This window comes from Caretta caretta, chromosome 22, assembly GCF_965140235.1.
Source record: "Caretta caretta isolate rCarCar2 chromosome 22, rCarCar1.hap1, whole genome shotgun sequence".
Taxonomy (NCBI): domain Eukaryota; kingdom Metazoa; phylum Chordata; order Testudines; family Cheloniidae; genus Caretta; species Caretta caretta.
In genome coordinates this window covers 11,478,091-11,492,942 of record NC_134227.1, presented here as the reverse complement: position 1 = coordinate 11,492,942, position 14,852 = coordinate 11,478,091, and the positions used below count along the sequence as shown (strand labels likewise).

The window sequence follows — 14,852 nt, the reverse complement described above, 5'->3', positions numbered from 1 at the left end:
ATCTTTTAAATGGGGATGATAATATCAACCCCCCAGGACAGGGGATTGTGAGGCTCTAGTCATCAGTGTGCTGAGGTTCTTGGACGAAAGACACTACAGAAGGGCCATGTCACGATTGTGAACTTTTCTTAAAGTAACCCAAAAAATAGCAATGTGAAGTGTTGCTGAAAGTGACATTCTTCCAGAAAAATCACTATGGGAAAAATGGCCTCATCTTACACCACCAAGCCATGTGCAGCAGAGTCCTATCTGCAGGCTTTAATTACAAAATAAATATACAGTACGTCTTAGGCCTCTGTCCCCTACGAAGCACAGAAAGAGTGTACAGGAGTCCATTCTAGCTCATGCGTCCTAAGCAACGGGATTAGCAGCTAAGAGCCAAGAGCAGCCTCCTTATTATAGATGCTGATGGGTGGGTGAGAGAGGCCCCAGCTTGACTTTCAGATCCCACAGTGTGTTGGCGGGGTGGGGGGGAACCATTATTTGTAAACTGAGCACGTTTGATACTGAGCCACTGAGAGAGAGAGGTCACAGATGGATTCCCACCATGTTGGTTTTACAGCTCTCTTTAAAAAGACAAGCAGTAATTAGAAACTTGGCCCTGGGTAGCACTCTATTTGGAGACACTGCTGTGTGTTTACTATATAGGTAGAGACTTGGTTTTTAAATAGAGACCATCAGAGAGAGGGGCGGATGTAAATACTCCCCATACTAAGACATTTGTGGAGGGAAAATAGCCTGTAAACCGTGATCCTGCCCCACCCCCCAAGTCTTGGCCATAAACTAGATTTCCTGGTGTCTAGAGCTTCAAAATGCTGCATTAGCCTTTCAAATGTTTTAAGGATTCTTTAAGGAATCTTTCAAAAGATTTAAAACACAGGTTAGATTGGCTGATCTCTGGGGTTTCATGCGCTGGAAGGGAAAGGAAGTTTTGGCCCAATCCTGAGCACCTGCAACTCCACGGCGGCTCCTGAGACCTGAGGGTGGGCTTTGCAAAGTGAGGCCCCTTTCCATAGGGCTGGCTGCAGAAGCAGCACCAGTGATGACATTCCATAGGATTTTTAATGGGGTCTGGAGCAAAAGGCAAAGCTTTGGTGTCTCTTGGGGCAAGTGGGAAAGGGCGCTTAGGAGGTAAGAAACAATCTATCAAAGGGGTGATTTCCCTCTCCCCTTCACAACAGCTGCTCCATGGTTCTAAAAACTTTCCCAGCCAAGAACATCTGCTTTCTGTTGGAGCTGTGTTCTGCTTTCTCCTTGCTGAGCACCTGCCAACAGGTGATTTTCCTGGGTCTGCTTCCAGCTCTAGGAATCCCACTCCCTGGAAAGACACTCCGGTAGCAAGCTAGCTGTGGTTTCTATTTCTTTAAATCATGAGATGGGATAGTTTCAGGAATTCCCCCCATCACGCGCACACCACACACACAAAAAAAAAAAAAAAATGGGGAAGGAACAGTGTTGTTTGGGTCATTTTATTCTCATAGGCAAACACTAGGAATCTGCTTTACTGGCGAGTCCATAAAGCCTGGTGCTTTATTTTGGCTTTAGGAAAACAGCTTCGTTCAAACCCTCAGCATCCAGCTGCTTGGGGGATGTTCTGTTCAGAGTCCGCACTCCCTGTGTGACCGCATTTGCTTCTGGACCACAGGGTGCATTTGCGCTGGCTGATATGGGGGGGATATTGTGGACTGCAGAGGAAAAACTGGATGCAGCAAGTTTGCTTTCAGCCCTGGCGACAATGCTGTCTGAAAGGTAAGGGGCTGACTCTGCTCTCGGCGGGTCTCCCTGGAATCGGTGGGCGCCGATTCAGTCCCCAAGGGTCGGACTCTGCCATGGCAATCCGGAGCAAGTCCTCTGGAATCAGTGGGGGTGAAACGGGCGTAAGCTGGGGAGAAGGAGGGTCTGCGTCTGGTCTCCGTGTAAATCAGGACTAACTCCCCTGAAATCCAGAGGCTTCTTGCTGTGAGAGCGGGCTCTTTGATCTCGGCAGAGGCTGGGCTGAAGGAGTTAATCCGGAGCGAGTAAACGGGTCGGGGGGAATGCTGGAGTTGATACTTAAACAGGAGAGGCGGGCCCTTCTGGCTCCTGATTGGCCTCCACTTCCATCCAAAACTTTTTTTTTTTCCCTTTTTCACTTCTCCTCCTCCTGCTTCTCCGGGTCCCAGGGGAGGGGGAAGTGGAATAGTGCGAGATCAAAAATAAACCTCTTATGTCAAAGCAGGGGGAAGAAAGTATAAATACCGAGGAGTCGGCAGCCCGCTTTGGGGCTGCAAAGGCTTTGGAGGGGCTGCTCCAGGCGAGCTCGGCCAGAAGCGCCTGGGGAAGACAGGAGGGAAGCAAACTCTTAGAGAGAGTGAGAAGCCCCTTCCCCAAGCCCCCCTCCGCCTCAGCACCTTGCCCAAGCAGCCAGCTGACTGGCTGCTGCTGGGTGTTTGGCTTGCAAAGGTGCAGGGAGCCCCCAGCCCGGGCTCCGGAGGGAAGCGGAGTTTTCTCCATCTCTCCCGCTTGCTGGTAATTAAACCAGCCGGCGTGAACCTCTCCCTCTTCTATTGCATCTGGCTTCACGCCCCAGCGCCGGTCCCACGCCGGCTTGCGGAGCTCGCCCTGCCCTGCCCTGCCCTGCCCTGCCGGGGGGCGGCACTTGGGTCTCCCGTCGCACTTGTCCGGTCCCACCATGCCCCTTTCCCGTCGGGAGCCGCCCGTGCCTGGCAGGCGGGCACCTGCCTGCCCCCTCCTGCTGCTGCTGCTGCTGGGGGCTGCCCGGGCGCTGCCCAGCCCGCCCGGGGACTCCCAGGAGGTGGTGCCCGTGCGGATCCCAGACCCGCGGGGCGGAGAGCGGGTCTCCTTCTGCCTCTCCGCCTTCCGCCGGGACTTCGTGCTGCAGCTGGCGCCCGATGCCCGCTTCCTCGCCCCGGGGCTGACGATCCAGCGCCTGGGCCGGCGGGGCCCGCGGGCCGACGGCGGCGAGGCCGGGCTGCGGCGATGCTTCTACTCCGGGACCGTCAACTCGCAGCCCGGCTCGCTGGCGGCCGTGAGCCTGTGCCGGGGCATCCGCGGCTCCTTCCTGGTGGACGGGGACGAATACCTCGTCCAGCCCGCGGCCCGCGGGGGCGCCGAGCCGCTGCGGCAGCCGCACCGGCTCCAGAGGAGGGGCCGGGGGGGGCCCGCGCCGCCCGCGCCCGGGAGCGAGCTGCCCCTGGGGGCCAGCCGCCGGGCCAAGCGCTTCGTGTCCGCGGCCCGCTTCGTGGAGACGCTGCTGGTGGCTGACGCGTCCATGGTCCGGTTCTACGGGGAAGAGCTGAAGGTAAGACGATGCTTCCCCCCCCCCGCCGCCCCCCGAGCCCCCTCCAGCACCTGGCAGGTCCCTCTCCACCGTCCACGCGTGTCTGCGCCGGTGGGACGCCCGCTGGATCAGCCCGGGCGCCCGTGGGAATGAGAGGGGGCAGCATCCAGCCCCTTGCGATGAGCATCTCTGGTTCCTGGGGTGGGGGGCGGGGACCTTCCCAATCAGAGATCCGGGGGTGAGCCCCACTGGGGAGCAGCCACGCTCAGGGGTCGCGCTGACTTCAGGGCGAGGAGCTGCCTCCCCAGGAACCCGACCTATTGGCTCCCCCTGGAGGGAGCGGAGCTTCCGAGGAGACCTGCTGTCTCAGCCCAGACACCAAGCCCCAGGGTTAGCGCTGCGCACAAGGGCTAGAGGCTTCTCGGTCCTGTCTCCACACTTGCATCCACCCAGAAGAAATGCCCTGCGCTCAGGGGTGAGCCTGCGGGGTTCCGGTTTGGGAGCTGCTGGTGATTGTCCACGAGCTTGCTTTGCAAAGGCTCTGCGGCTTGTCCCTCTCTGGGTACCCTGAATGGGTGGCAGGGCGGGAGGGAGAGACCTGAATTCACCCTCTGGTGACCGCAGGCGTTTCTAAACATGGCCAGTGCCCTGGCTCCCAGGGCGGTTGTGACGCTTACCTGTATGGAAACATCCTATGATCAGACAAGTAATGGGTTGCTATAGAAATCGGTCTAAAAACCCCAGCACCTTTCTATAGGGTCTTGGCCCCACCTGGCTGAATTTTGTAGCAGGGATATATTTCTATGAGAGACTATAACATGGTCCCTCTTCCCCCCTCCAAACAAGTGTATTGTCTTCCATTAAATTCTCCGTGCTTTTGACATAAGGCTAGTTAACTAATGTTTCCAAAGTGCTTTCCGATCCTAAGTGTCACTGAAGTGTGAGTTTATAACATAGATATAAAATGAAAGAGATGATTCTTGAAGGTGACCATAAGAACGGCCAGACTGGGTCAGACCAATGGTCCATCTAGCCCAGTGTCTTGTCTTCCGACAGTGGCCAGTGCCAGGTGCCCCAGAGGGAATGAACGGAACAGGGAATCATCAAGTGATCCATCCCCTGTTGCCCATTCCCAGCCCCGGTTATGCCTGGGCATCTACAGCATCTGTAAGGTGGGCTTTCAAACCTGTAATGAGCATGATCACTTGCATGATCACATGATCCCTCACTGAGGTCCAGCTACATCCCAAGTGTGACACATTTTAAAACTCAGCTATTGTTAAGCAATGTTTATGCGTTCACACACACACAAATGACCATACGATGATCTGGGGTGTTTTAACCAGGCTAATAGTATTTTCCCTATCTGAGTCATTCAAAGATAGCTGCATGGGTTTTGATGAAGCTTTCAGAAAGTGTCTTGCACTCTTGAGCTGACAAATGGTGCCGTTTCAGCCTGAAAGGAAAACTCTGGAGACTGTTCTGAGCAGCTGAGTAGATGGATTTGCCCTCTGCCTTCACCGTATGTACACAACACATATACTAGCTAAGGCTAGTGCCTTTCATGTTGCTACAGAGCTAGCCGGGGAAGTAGGAAACGCGGTTGTAGCAGGAGGTGAAGGAAGTGTTTCTGGCCAACGGAGTGAATCATAGAATATCAGGGTTGGAAGGGACCTCAGTGATCCGTGTCTGGGCCTGCATCTCACCAAGGAGAAAGTGCTACTTTTTCACCTGGGTCTGAGGACAGGGTTTGGAGGGGAGGATGAGGGGAGAGGGGCAGAACTGTCCCTTGGATATATCGGGAAAATGCTCTGCTGCAAAGGGGATTAACTGAATTGCCTCTTGCAGCTTTAGCACAGGGAGTAATGCAAGCCGCAGCTGAACAATGCACCAGCCTGCTTGGGGTTAGCCACTCGCTATCAGTTAGCGCAGACCCTCCCTGCACACGAACACACTCATGCCACAAGGCAAACAGACTCTTCCCCATGCTCCTGCCCTGGGAAACATTCTCTCTTCTATGGTAAAAGAGGTGTCCTTGGCCCGGTACAAGTCCAGGTCTCACGTGTCCATAGCATGATACCGATGGCACTGGTTGTCCCCTGTGTTCAGTCTGAATGGAGAGGCAAAGGACTGGGTGGGCTGGGGAGGCGGATCTCCCTTCTCACCCTCCAGCTCAGGACTGATGCTCTCTGGCAAGGTGCATACCTGCCAAGCCTGCTCTATGGACAGAGTGTCTGTCTCCAGGGCTGTCAGTCTGGGCCCCCGTCACCAGCACTGTCACTTGTAAAGCCCTTGGCCTATAGTCTCTGCCCAAACCCAACTTCTATCCACCTTCTCAGCCATCAGATGCACCAGAAGCAGTCGTACAAGTGTAAGCATGAAATCCACCGGCTCTTGTGTGGGGGCATAGGGCACATTTCGACAGCAGAACACAATCTACCCCAGGAAATCCCTGTATAACTTCTATTAGTGTAATAATAACAGCAGTCCCTAGGTCTTATAGTGCTTTTTATCTGCAGATCTCAAAGATTTTTTTGCAAGGGAGGTCAGTATCACTCTCCCCTTTTTTACAGATGGGGAAACTGAGGCACACAGAGGGACATGACTTGCCCAAGTGTAGGGGGAAAGGAGACCATGCCTCAAAGGCAAATATACCCCAGCCATCACTGGCACCAAGTGGAATCCACACCTCTCCGTGTATTACCCCGCCACCTGCTTGTGCAGGTATTTGCCGTTGTTTGGGTGGCGTGTATTCTGTAGCAGAGGGTGGATCTGGCACTGAAGGCCAGACCGATTCTAGGTTTGTCATCGCGTGGTTTGAGTGACCCACTCGTGCTTCTAGGTACTAAAGTGACAGACGGTGCAAGAGACTGGCACCAGTGTCTTAAACAGTAAAGTCTGTAGGATAGCAGCAGTTGATACTAAATGGTGAATAGAAAAGGAGTACTTGTGGCACCTTAGAGACTAACCAATTGGTTAGTCTCTAAGGTGCCACAAGTACTCCTTTTCTTTTTGCGAATACAGACTAACACGGCTGTTCCTCTAAATGGTGAATGGTCCCTAAGCAGCCTCTGTGTGTGTACGTGTGTGTACAGTGTGTGTGTGTGTGTACACATACATACTGGGGAGCATGTGCAAGTGGAGGATGTGCAAGAGACGAGACAAGGCCTGACTCTGCAGTAGTTCTAGGTACTGAGCTCAGATTAAAGCAATGGGATATGGGGGTGGGTAAATTTTAACCAGATGAAACCCATGTGCTGCATTTTGCCTGAAGTAAGCAAGCAGCCAGCAGGATTAAGGTGGGGTCTGACCCTTTCCCAAAGGCTCCCCTTCATGTTCTCCCCAGTGGGGCACATTCTCATTCCTGCTCTCTTCAGTTGAGATCTGATCACAGGTGCTGGAGGGAGGGCCTGCTGCACCCCCTGGCTGGAAGTGCTGTCCATCATATCCAGGGTTTACAGTTTGGTTCAATGGCTCTCAGCACCCCCACTATACAAATTGTTCCAGCACGTGTGGGCCTGATCCTGAGATGTGCTGAGCATTCCAACTCCCACTGACTTCAATGGGACTTGAGGGTGCTCAGCAACACTCCGGTTTTGGCCCTTGTTTCTTGTTGTTTATATAATACTCGTAGGATGCTCAGTGCTTTGAGATACACAAAGTCCCTGCCCCAAAGAGCTTACACTCAAAACAGCAGTAGATCAAGTCCTGTTAGATGCAACATTGTGACTCAAATCCTAAGGTCCTAACTGGTTTCCTCAGTTCTTCACCAGACAAAGTCAGTGAGAGTTTGGAATGCGAGAACCTGATGTTTTGGGCCCATATCAAAAAACTTGGTCTTGGAGAAGAATGTCACCCCACCATTGCATTTCTGGTCCCAGCCCTTAGAGGGGCCATCAGTGCAGACCATAGTGGTAATAATGAGGTTTTGCATCTTCCATGTCCTATTTGTGCTTTCAAATGGGCACCAAGTGGCTTGAAAACAGCGGTAGGGTTTTCAGGATTTGTCCTCAGCTGGTTATTGAAGCTGCTCATAGCTGTCTACGGACACACTGATGAAATCAACAGATCTCTGACCGAATAACTGATCTTGCTGGGTTTATGTGATCGAGCTCTCACTAGGCAGCTCTCAATGGCACCCTGGCCACTGAGCTGCACTTAGAACCGATGGGATGCTGACATGCCAAGGATGTAGCTATGGGACAAATCCAGAAGCCAGTTACTGTGGTTTAAAGGAACGTGATGCCACCTGAGGGCCATGTAAACAGGCTGCTTATCAGCCAAGAGATCCCAGGACAGTGTGTAGAAGGGTGGAGGGGCCCTCTCCCGATCCACTCTTGGAAGTTACCAAGCTGTGTAGAGGGAAGGGAGCATAAACTTTAGGGCTTCTCAGGGGGAAAATGAAGTAACTCCATTTTCTGCAACTGAGGTTGGATTCTGGCTCATCATCTTTCACAAAAGCAAGATTGAACTGATTTCAGGGGAGTTCTTCAGGATTTAGAGGCGTAACTCAGAGGAGCATCTTGGGTAGGGAATATCCTAGTAATCCTCATTCGGTTCCCCATCCTGCCCCACCCTCTTCCCCTTCCCACTGATTTCTCTGCTTAATCCCAAAAGGTGCAGGGGAGGGAAATATCATTTTCAAGGTGTTTATTTTGGGCAGGTGGGGAGGGTCAATTTTTTTTTCCTGGCTGAAAAAAAAGATTAAAAAAACCTGACATTTGAAAAAAAAATGCCAATCCGTTCTAGTGCTGAGTTTACACACGTCAGGGCGGTTATTCAAAATGGCCCAACTCACCTGGTCTATTTCGGCTTCTTGCGTGATCAGCGACAAGAGTTCTGAGCTTCAGCTGGCAATCCAGGAGGCGGATCAGAATCCAGCTCACACTCCCTTAGCTGAACTGGCCCTGCTGAGCTGGTGGGAATGCACACTTGTTTGCATCAGTGGGAGCAGCACATCTGACTGGAAGATGCACAGCGAGCAAAACTTGTTGAGACAGAAGGGACCATATTTACATAGTTACTTTTCTTCCCGTAACAACACTTTCATGACCAAATATTTATTAAAGGTCAAAAGCATTGTTTATAGTAAGAAGCTATTTTCTTACATAAGCTGTAACAGATCAGGCGTGGGATATACATAAGAGGAAATGGGGGAGTCAGAGCAGTGTAAGTTATAATCAATTTTATGCTGCTATTAAGGAAGTTCTATCAATGATTTGCTTTTATTCATTCCATTCCATTTGCTCCATTCTTCCTCAAGTAGCTCAGCAGTTAGCCTAACTCAGACAGCAAGGGTCTGATTCTGCTCCCTCTTCACACTGGTGTAAATCAGGAATAACTGTGCTGACATCAGTCGGGGAGGTGACAGCAGAACCGGGCCCTAAGGCTTTCTGTTTCTCATCACTTCTCTGAATCAGATTATTCCAGTGGGCATTTGTTGTTGCACCTATGGGCATGTTCCTGAGAGGTGCTGAGCACTCTCCACTCAGCAGGCCTTGGGAGCGCTCAGACCTTCGCAAGAGGGTGTTAGTGATGAACGGTGCCTAGATTCTACAGTGATAAATGCAAATACCCGCGCTACGCACACAATGCTCTGCACGTCTCCTCCAGAGACCCCACAGCGCTTTACAAAGGTGGGTGAACATCATTAGCACCATAGGGCTTTTTTTTTTTTAACAGTTGAGAAATTGAGGCATGGAAAGGACTCAGGCCTAATTATTTCAGAGATGCTGAGCACCCACAATTGCCGATCACTTTTATGGGGCCTGGGGGTGTGGAGTTAGGCACCCAAAGCAAGGGGTGTGTTTGAAAATGGGGTCTCTTTGACTTGCTTAAGGCAGCACATCCAGTCAGTGCCAGAGTCAGGGCTCAGATGCAAGTCTCCTGAGCAGCATGCTCAGTTCACTTGAGAGTGACCTCAGCCTGCCAGGTAGGAGTAAGGGCTTTGGCTGTGGGCACAGTGTTGCCAACCCCAAGCATTCCACAATCATGAGTTTGATCTTAAAAATCATGAAATTTCAAACAATAATAAATGTTGGGTCCTTTTTCTTTGCCATCTGGTCTCTGAGCCTTCAGGGTGCACTGGGGTCATGTCTTCAAGCTTTTCTCTCTAACCACAAGGGCTAGACTCTTCCTTTGTTCTTGTCAAAGAAAACTGGGACTCTCTGGGTATCCCCTGACTCCAGCAGCTGGGGCTTGAAGAAAAAGCACCAAATATCATAAGACTCGTGATAAAATCAGCAGCTCTGAGTAAGTCATAAGATCTACCGTTGACTGTAGTGTTTCTTCCATACAGTTGGGGTCTGTGCTCGAGCTCTGTTGGGCCTGTTACAATCTGGGTCCTTTGAGAACAGCCAGTAGCTAAACTGCTGGACCGAGTTTGTGGAGCAAGGCTGTATTGCATCAGGTTACAGTCAAAGTCCCATCCATTGCAGACAAGCAGGGCACAGCCTCCTACATAGGCAAACTGTCCCTCAAAGTGACCTTGCAGGTGAGCTAAACCCAACCAGATCTTGCTGGTAGAGTTGCTTCTAGCAGTTCTCGTCTACCAAGTGGCTATTCCAGCTCAGATGAATTTTCTGTGTCCCATAAAGTCCCAGGGTGAAATTTCCGAAGTCTCCTAGGGGAATGAGATGCACAGTTCCTGCTGATTCCAATGGGAACTAGATGTCTGAACCCCTAGGTGGATTTGAAAATGTCACCCTGGGCTTCCATCTGGTGCAGGTGGACAGTCGCAGCTCTCCGAGGAGGAAACGGATATTTGCTTTGCTGCCTTTCTGCCACTCTGTGCTCTCTGGCCGGGACAGCAGATGGCTCCAGATGTGATTGAGATGGAGCTAAGATCGCCTTGTTCCGGCTCTCTCTCCTAGGCTTATGCCAGGATTTTTCACAGTTTGCACAATAGAGTTCAATTAATCCCTTGACAAAGGGAGCCAGCCCTCCTTATCTGATTTCTGGAGAAAGTGGGCATTCTGCAATCCATGGGGGCCATCTCTGAAGATTCAATTAACACGGGCTGTTTCCGGCTGCTTTTCACTGCAGCCCTGGAGGAAGGCGAAGAGCAAGAGAAGTGGGTGGCTGAGCACATCAATGCATTGGCCTTTGTGCTCCAGGGCTCCTGGTTGGAGTTTATCTTGCACATGGAAGTGGGATAACTTTGGCAGCCTGAACTCTGGGTTCAAGAAGTCCAGGACAAGGTTGAGCAAAGAGCTTAAGAGGCATAATCCAGAGGGGGCCAATACATTTTCCCCCCCTCAATTTCTGCCCACTGGATGTGGGAATCTTCTCCACTTCCTTTCCTGAACTGCAGCATAATGTTAAACAGCTGCCACAGCTGACCCCAGAGGTGGCTGCTGGCAAAATGACTGTTGATTATAAAGCACTTTGGTATGAAAGGCACAGTGTAAGAGATCATTGTTATTACTCTGCGTCTCATGCCTAAGGATCTGTGCATAACTCCCACATGCTGAGAAAACAACCTACCCTGGAATAATTACAGTGATGGCAAAAGGCTAAACAAACGTGACTGTGCACCTGTCCAAAGCTCCATCAGAAAACAGACATTGCGTCATCTCTCCGATCTGGTGTGTCTAGCAGGTTAGAAGATGGGACGAGACATCCTGGGTTCTACTTCTGGGATGGAGTGTGTTCTTGCAGTGAGAGCAAGGAACTTTGGAGTCAGTAAGACTGGGTTCTATTCCTAGCTCTGTCGCTATCAAGCTGTGTCACCTTGGCCAAGTCACTTTAACCCTTCTGTGCCTCTGTTTGCCCACCTGTAAAATGGGGAGAATGATATTTTTCTGACCTTGCAGCGATGGGCGGTGGGTCAGCTGATCAGGAAAGGGCCGTGGTGACTGAAATGCTGTCATCTCAAAGGAGAAGGAAAGCAGGTTGGATTCCAGGCCCAGCTGTACTGAGGATGAGCCACCTCCCCTAGGGCAGTAGGTCAGGTTACGGGTGGGGGGTGTATGAAGAGCACATTCTGAGCAGAGGATAAGAACATCGGAGATCCCCAACTCCTTAAGCATGGAACATTCAGCGAGGAGGGAAGGAAAGGAGAGTGGGAGGAAGAGAGAGAGAGTAGGAAAGGAGGGAGGAGAGACACAGCTGCTGAAGAGGGGGGGGAAGAAAGGACTAGAAACAGATGAAGGAAAGGAAAAGATGGGGCAGAGGAGGAAAGGGAAAGGGGAAAGCATGTGAAGGAACAAACAAAAGAGGGAGGAGAGGAGCTGGAGAGAAAGAGGGCCGAGAGGAATATGAGCAGGGCAGCAAACAGGAGGACTGGCCACGGTTCACTTTGCCTCCTGCCCCCGTACTGCCCACAACTTACTTTGGCTGCAGCCTGGCTTTGTGCTAGGAAATTTCTGGCTCGGCCATCAAACTGCCGAAGGAGGTGTTGCATGAGAGGCAGGAGCCAAGGCCCTGGCAGGAGCCCCAAGAGCTCCCAGCGACTTTGGTAAACATTGAGGAGGCTGCCCCACTCCCCACCCACCAGGGATTCCAGCTGGGGCTGGAACGTCCTCCTGGTTCCCACTAGCCCTTATCATAATGGAACAGGAGCTGACGCTGAGCCATCTCCCGAGGAGCTCCGCTCCAGTCCCCCGGCTCAACGGTGCATGCACCAACCGATTAATGCACTGACAACCCAGCAGGGAGTGAGTTTTGCTTTGCAGCAGTAGGGACAAATGCTTGGGGAACTGGCTGCATAGTATCAAATCATTGCTTACTGCGGGGGGTGGGGGGTGGCTTTTAAAGGTCCTTTTCAGAGCTCATCAGTCTTAAAAAACGACCACCTGTTTTCTTCCCGGGGCCTGTCTGCATACAGAATGCCCTGCACTTATTTCCCCTCCAATAAATGCTGTCTTCTAAGGAGAAAAATCACAGCCAGTTAGGATGTTTGGCTTAAAAAGCGACCCTCCAATAGCAAATCGCAGTGCGGGCCCTACAATAACACATCAAATTGTGGTGGGGGGGTTCTACAAAAATAACCCGACAGTAAAAAATCATGTTGAATGGATGCGTGTCCTACTGAAACAACTCTACAGCAACAGGTGTGTGTGTGTGGGGGGGGGGGGGTTTCATTCAGTTTTTTATCCTTCCCACCCAGACGATATTCAGAGGACAGTGCAGATTCAGATAAATAAGTGTGCAGAGAGGCGTTTCGCAAGACTCTTTAGTCACATGGAATCCTTAGATGTGATCAAATTAAACGTCGCCACTTACGTTCTTATCTCTCATCTTATCTCCTTCGCCCTGTGTTGTGCTGTACACTAGTAGCAGTCTCATGATCTGTCATGGTTCGTGCTTTTCATGTCAGTCAGCTGCAGAGCTGCTGGCGTGACCGATGGGGCACGTGGGTTCCTTGCTGGGAAGGCAGTTTGTTTGCTTTGTAACTCAGCTGAGCAGAAGCTGTTAATACTACCTGAGCATAATAATACCTAATAATAATTAATATCTACGCTTCTGCAGTACGTCAGCTATAGATCTTCAAGCGCCTCATTAGGGATATTAAGAAACATCATTCCCAGAGGGAAACTGAGGCACCACTTAAGTTCCTAAGTCTGGTGTGTCTGCTACTGAGGGTCATTGAGTGGCATTTTCTGATGCGTTACCCTGTCTGTTTCTCCTTCTGGGGGAATTGGATGGAATTTGGTTTTCTCGCAATAGCAATGAGCAGAGAATCACAACTCCACAACCACTACTAGGGAGGTGGAAAGTTTCCGTGGGCTTCATTAAACAGTGGAAACTTACCACTTTATTCCAGTATGGGCCAAATCCTGCTACATCTGCCCAGGCAGCTGTACCAATGCACTGGGTGAAAAGGAAGGATTCCTCTCCCTTTCCCCTGAGAATTTGATAATGATCCAGATTCGTCTCCCCAGATTGGAACCTGCCCCTCCAGTTTTAATTCTCGGTCAGATCCAGGACTGGAAAAGGACCAATTGTCTCGCGTTAGTTAAAAATGTGAGTGAAATCTCGAGAGCAGTTTTTTTGAGCAAGATGGCGGAAATCTCACAAGAATGCTCCTGATCCCACAACTCCGTTCAAGGTGGCAAAAATGGCTCACAAGATTTTTAATTTCATCAGATCTGATCTCCTCAGCCTTGATTCCACCCTTTTCTTAAATCTTCCCCTGCTTCCTCAGCAGCAGGGACACCACGAAGGCAAATCCATGAAGATCCAATGACAGAGAGAGGCTAAATCTCACCCTGGATGTTCTTCATTAATACAGAGGCCCCTAGGGCTAGGGGTGGCAGAAAGAAAGGTGGAAAAGCAGGATCAAACAACTTTAAATGTTGTCTTTGGCTGAGAAAACACAATGATTGGCCTCTGCAGAACCCCTCAGATTCCAACGTGTTTCTGAACTGGCTCTGCTGGTCAAATGTACATTCTGCAGGTGACTTGCTTCTCTCCCAAGAGCAGCCAGGTTCCTATCATGGGCCAGCTGAACCAGAATGCGCTGCCCAGGCCGAGCGCTGGTATAAATAGACATCAGATGGTGGAACAAGTGAATTTGACCTTTTAATCTACACTAAATAGCTGTTTGTTCAGTTCACTTTCCATCTTTGCCTTCCAGTTCTTTTCTATGTTTGCAGATACAGGCAGGAAATAAGAATTTAACCCAAGCCCCACTGTGCCATCTGCCAAACCAGCTTACCCCACCACAGCGTGCTCCTGTATCCTGCATCTTTGGACCAGAAAAGATCTCATAGCACTCTTTGCAAGAATTGAGCTGTAAACCCAGGTGTCTGGGCCATTTCAATATAGGTAATTATTTTCAGACCCTTCAAAATTCTCATTCTGGTTCCAGTCTCCCTTGTTACCTCATCCCCCACCCCCCCAAGCATTGCTATATTCTACTAAGCAGTGACCATATTCCACCCCAGAGACAGCTGCATTTCAGTGGTGGGTGATGTGAACCCCTGGATGGTTTGCATATGCGTTCAAGTGCTTCGGGGAGCCTTCTGCTTTAAATTAGAGGCTATTATGCCAATTTCAACCCTAGTCTTGTGAAATATGGAGTCCTCTTCAGATGCACTATTCCACAGCTTTGTGGCCTCTTTATCAGGGTGCCCATTTTGACTTTACCTTGAGGCAGAGACAAAGAATTCCCACATTTCCCCTGGAACAGTAACAGTGGACATTGCACAGTCTTGTGTATGTTTCTTGCCTCAAGAGTGAATTCTTTGCTGCATCTGCTCTATGCTTTGTAGCTGTATGTCACATAATGGAATTCTGGCCAGTCTGAATAAACAGGTCGAGTGAGTGTGCCCCTCACTCCTTCTGGTGCCTGCTATAACACAATGGACTGAATTTGACTAACGTGCCTATTGCTAAAATTAGACATCTGTTCGCGTGGCTATTCTGTGATAGGATAACATGTTGCAGAATGATTTAAGATAACTAGGAATGTCCTGCTTATATGGCACTGGTTCAAGGCGGCCCCAGTGCACCAATTAATCTTTCAGATGAGACATAAATCCAAGCTCCTGACCACATTTTGCAAATTAGGAGTGGCACTTTTCATAGGAACAGGGATATGCTGACTGCAGTGTGTCAGTCACACTTC

The 14,852-nt window shown here is 50.6% G+C and overlaps 1 protein-coding gene across 2 annotated transcripts in view; it reads left to right on the top strand.

The window, feature by feature from the left end:
- The first annotated feature begins 1,710 nt into the window (after positions 1-1,710).
- The window catches only part of ADAMTS8 (ADAM metallopeptidase with thrombospondin type 1 motif 8), a 30,549-nt gene continuing 17,407 nt past the window's right edge, over positions 1,711-14,852 (top strand). Inside the window, exons 1-2 of one of the 2 annotated variants that reach the window (XM_075122179.1) lie at positions 3,961-4,802; positions 5,854-6,004. In XM_075122179.1, the coding sequence (XP_074978280.1) occupies positions 5,882-6,004 (123 nt within the window). In that variant the 5' untranslated portion in view covers positions 3,961-4,802; positions 5,854-5,881. Of the gene's footprint in view, positions 3,302-3,960; positions 4,803-5,853; positions 6,005-14,852 lie in introns of those variants that run through there. The other variant, XM_048827549.2, reaches the window with a different exon arrangement.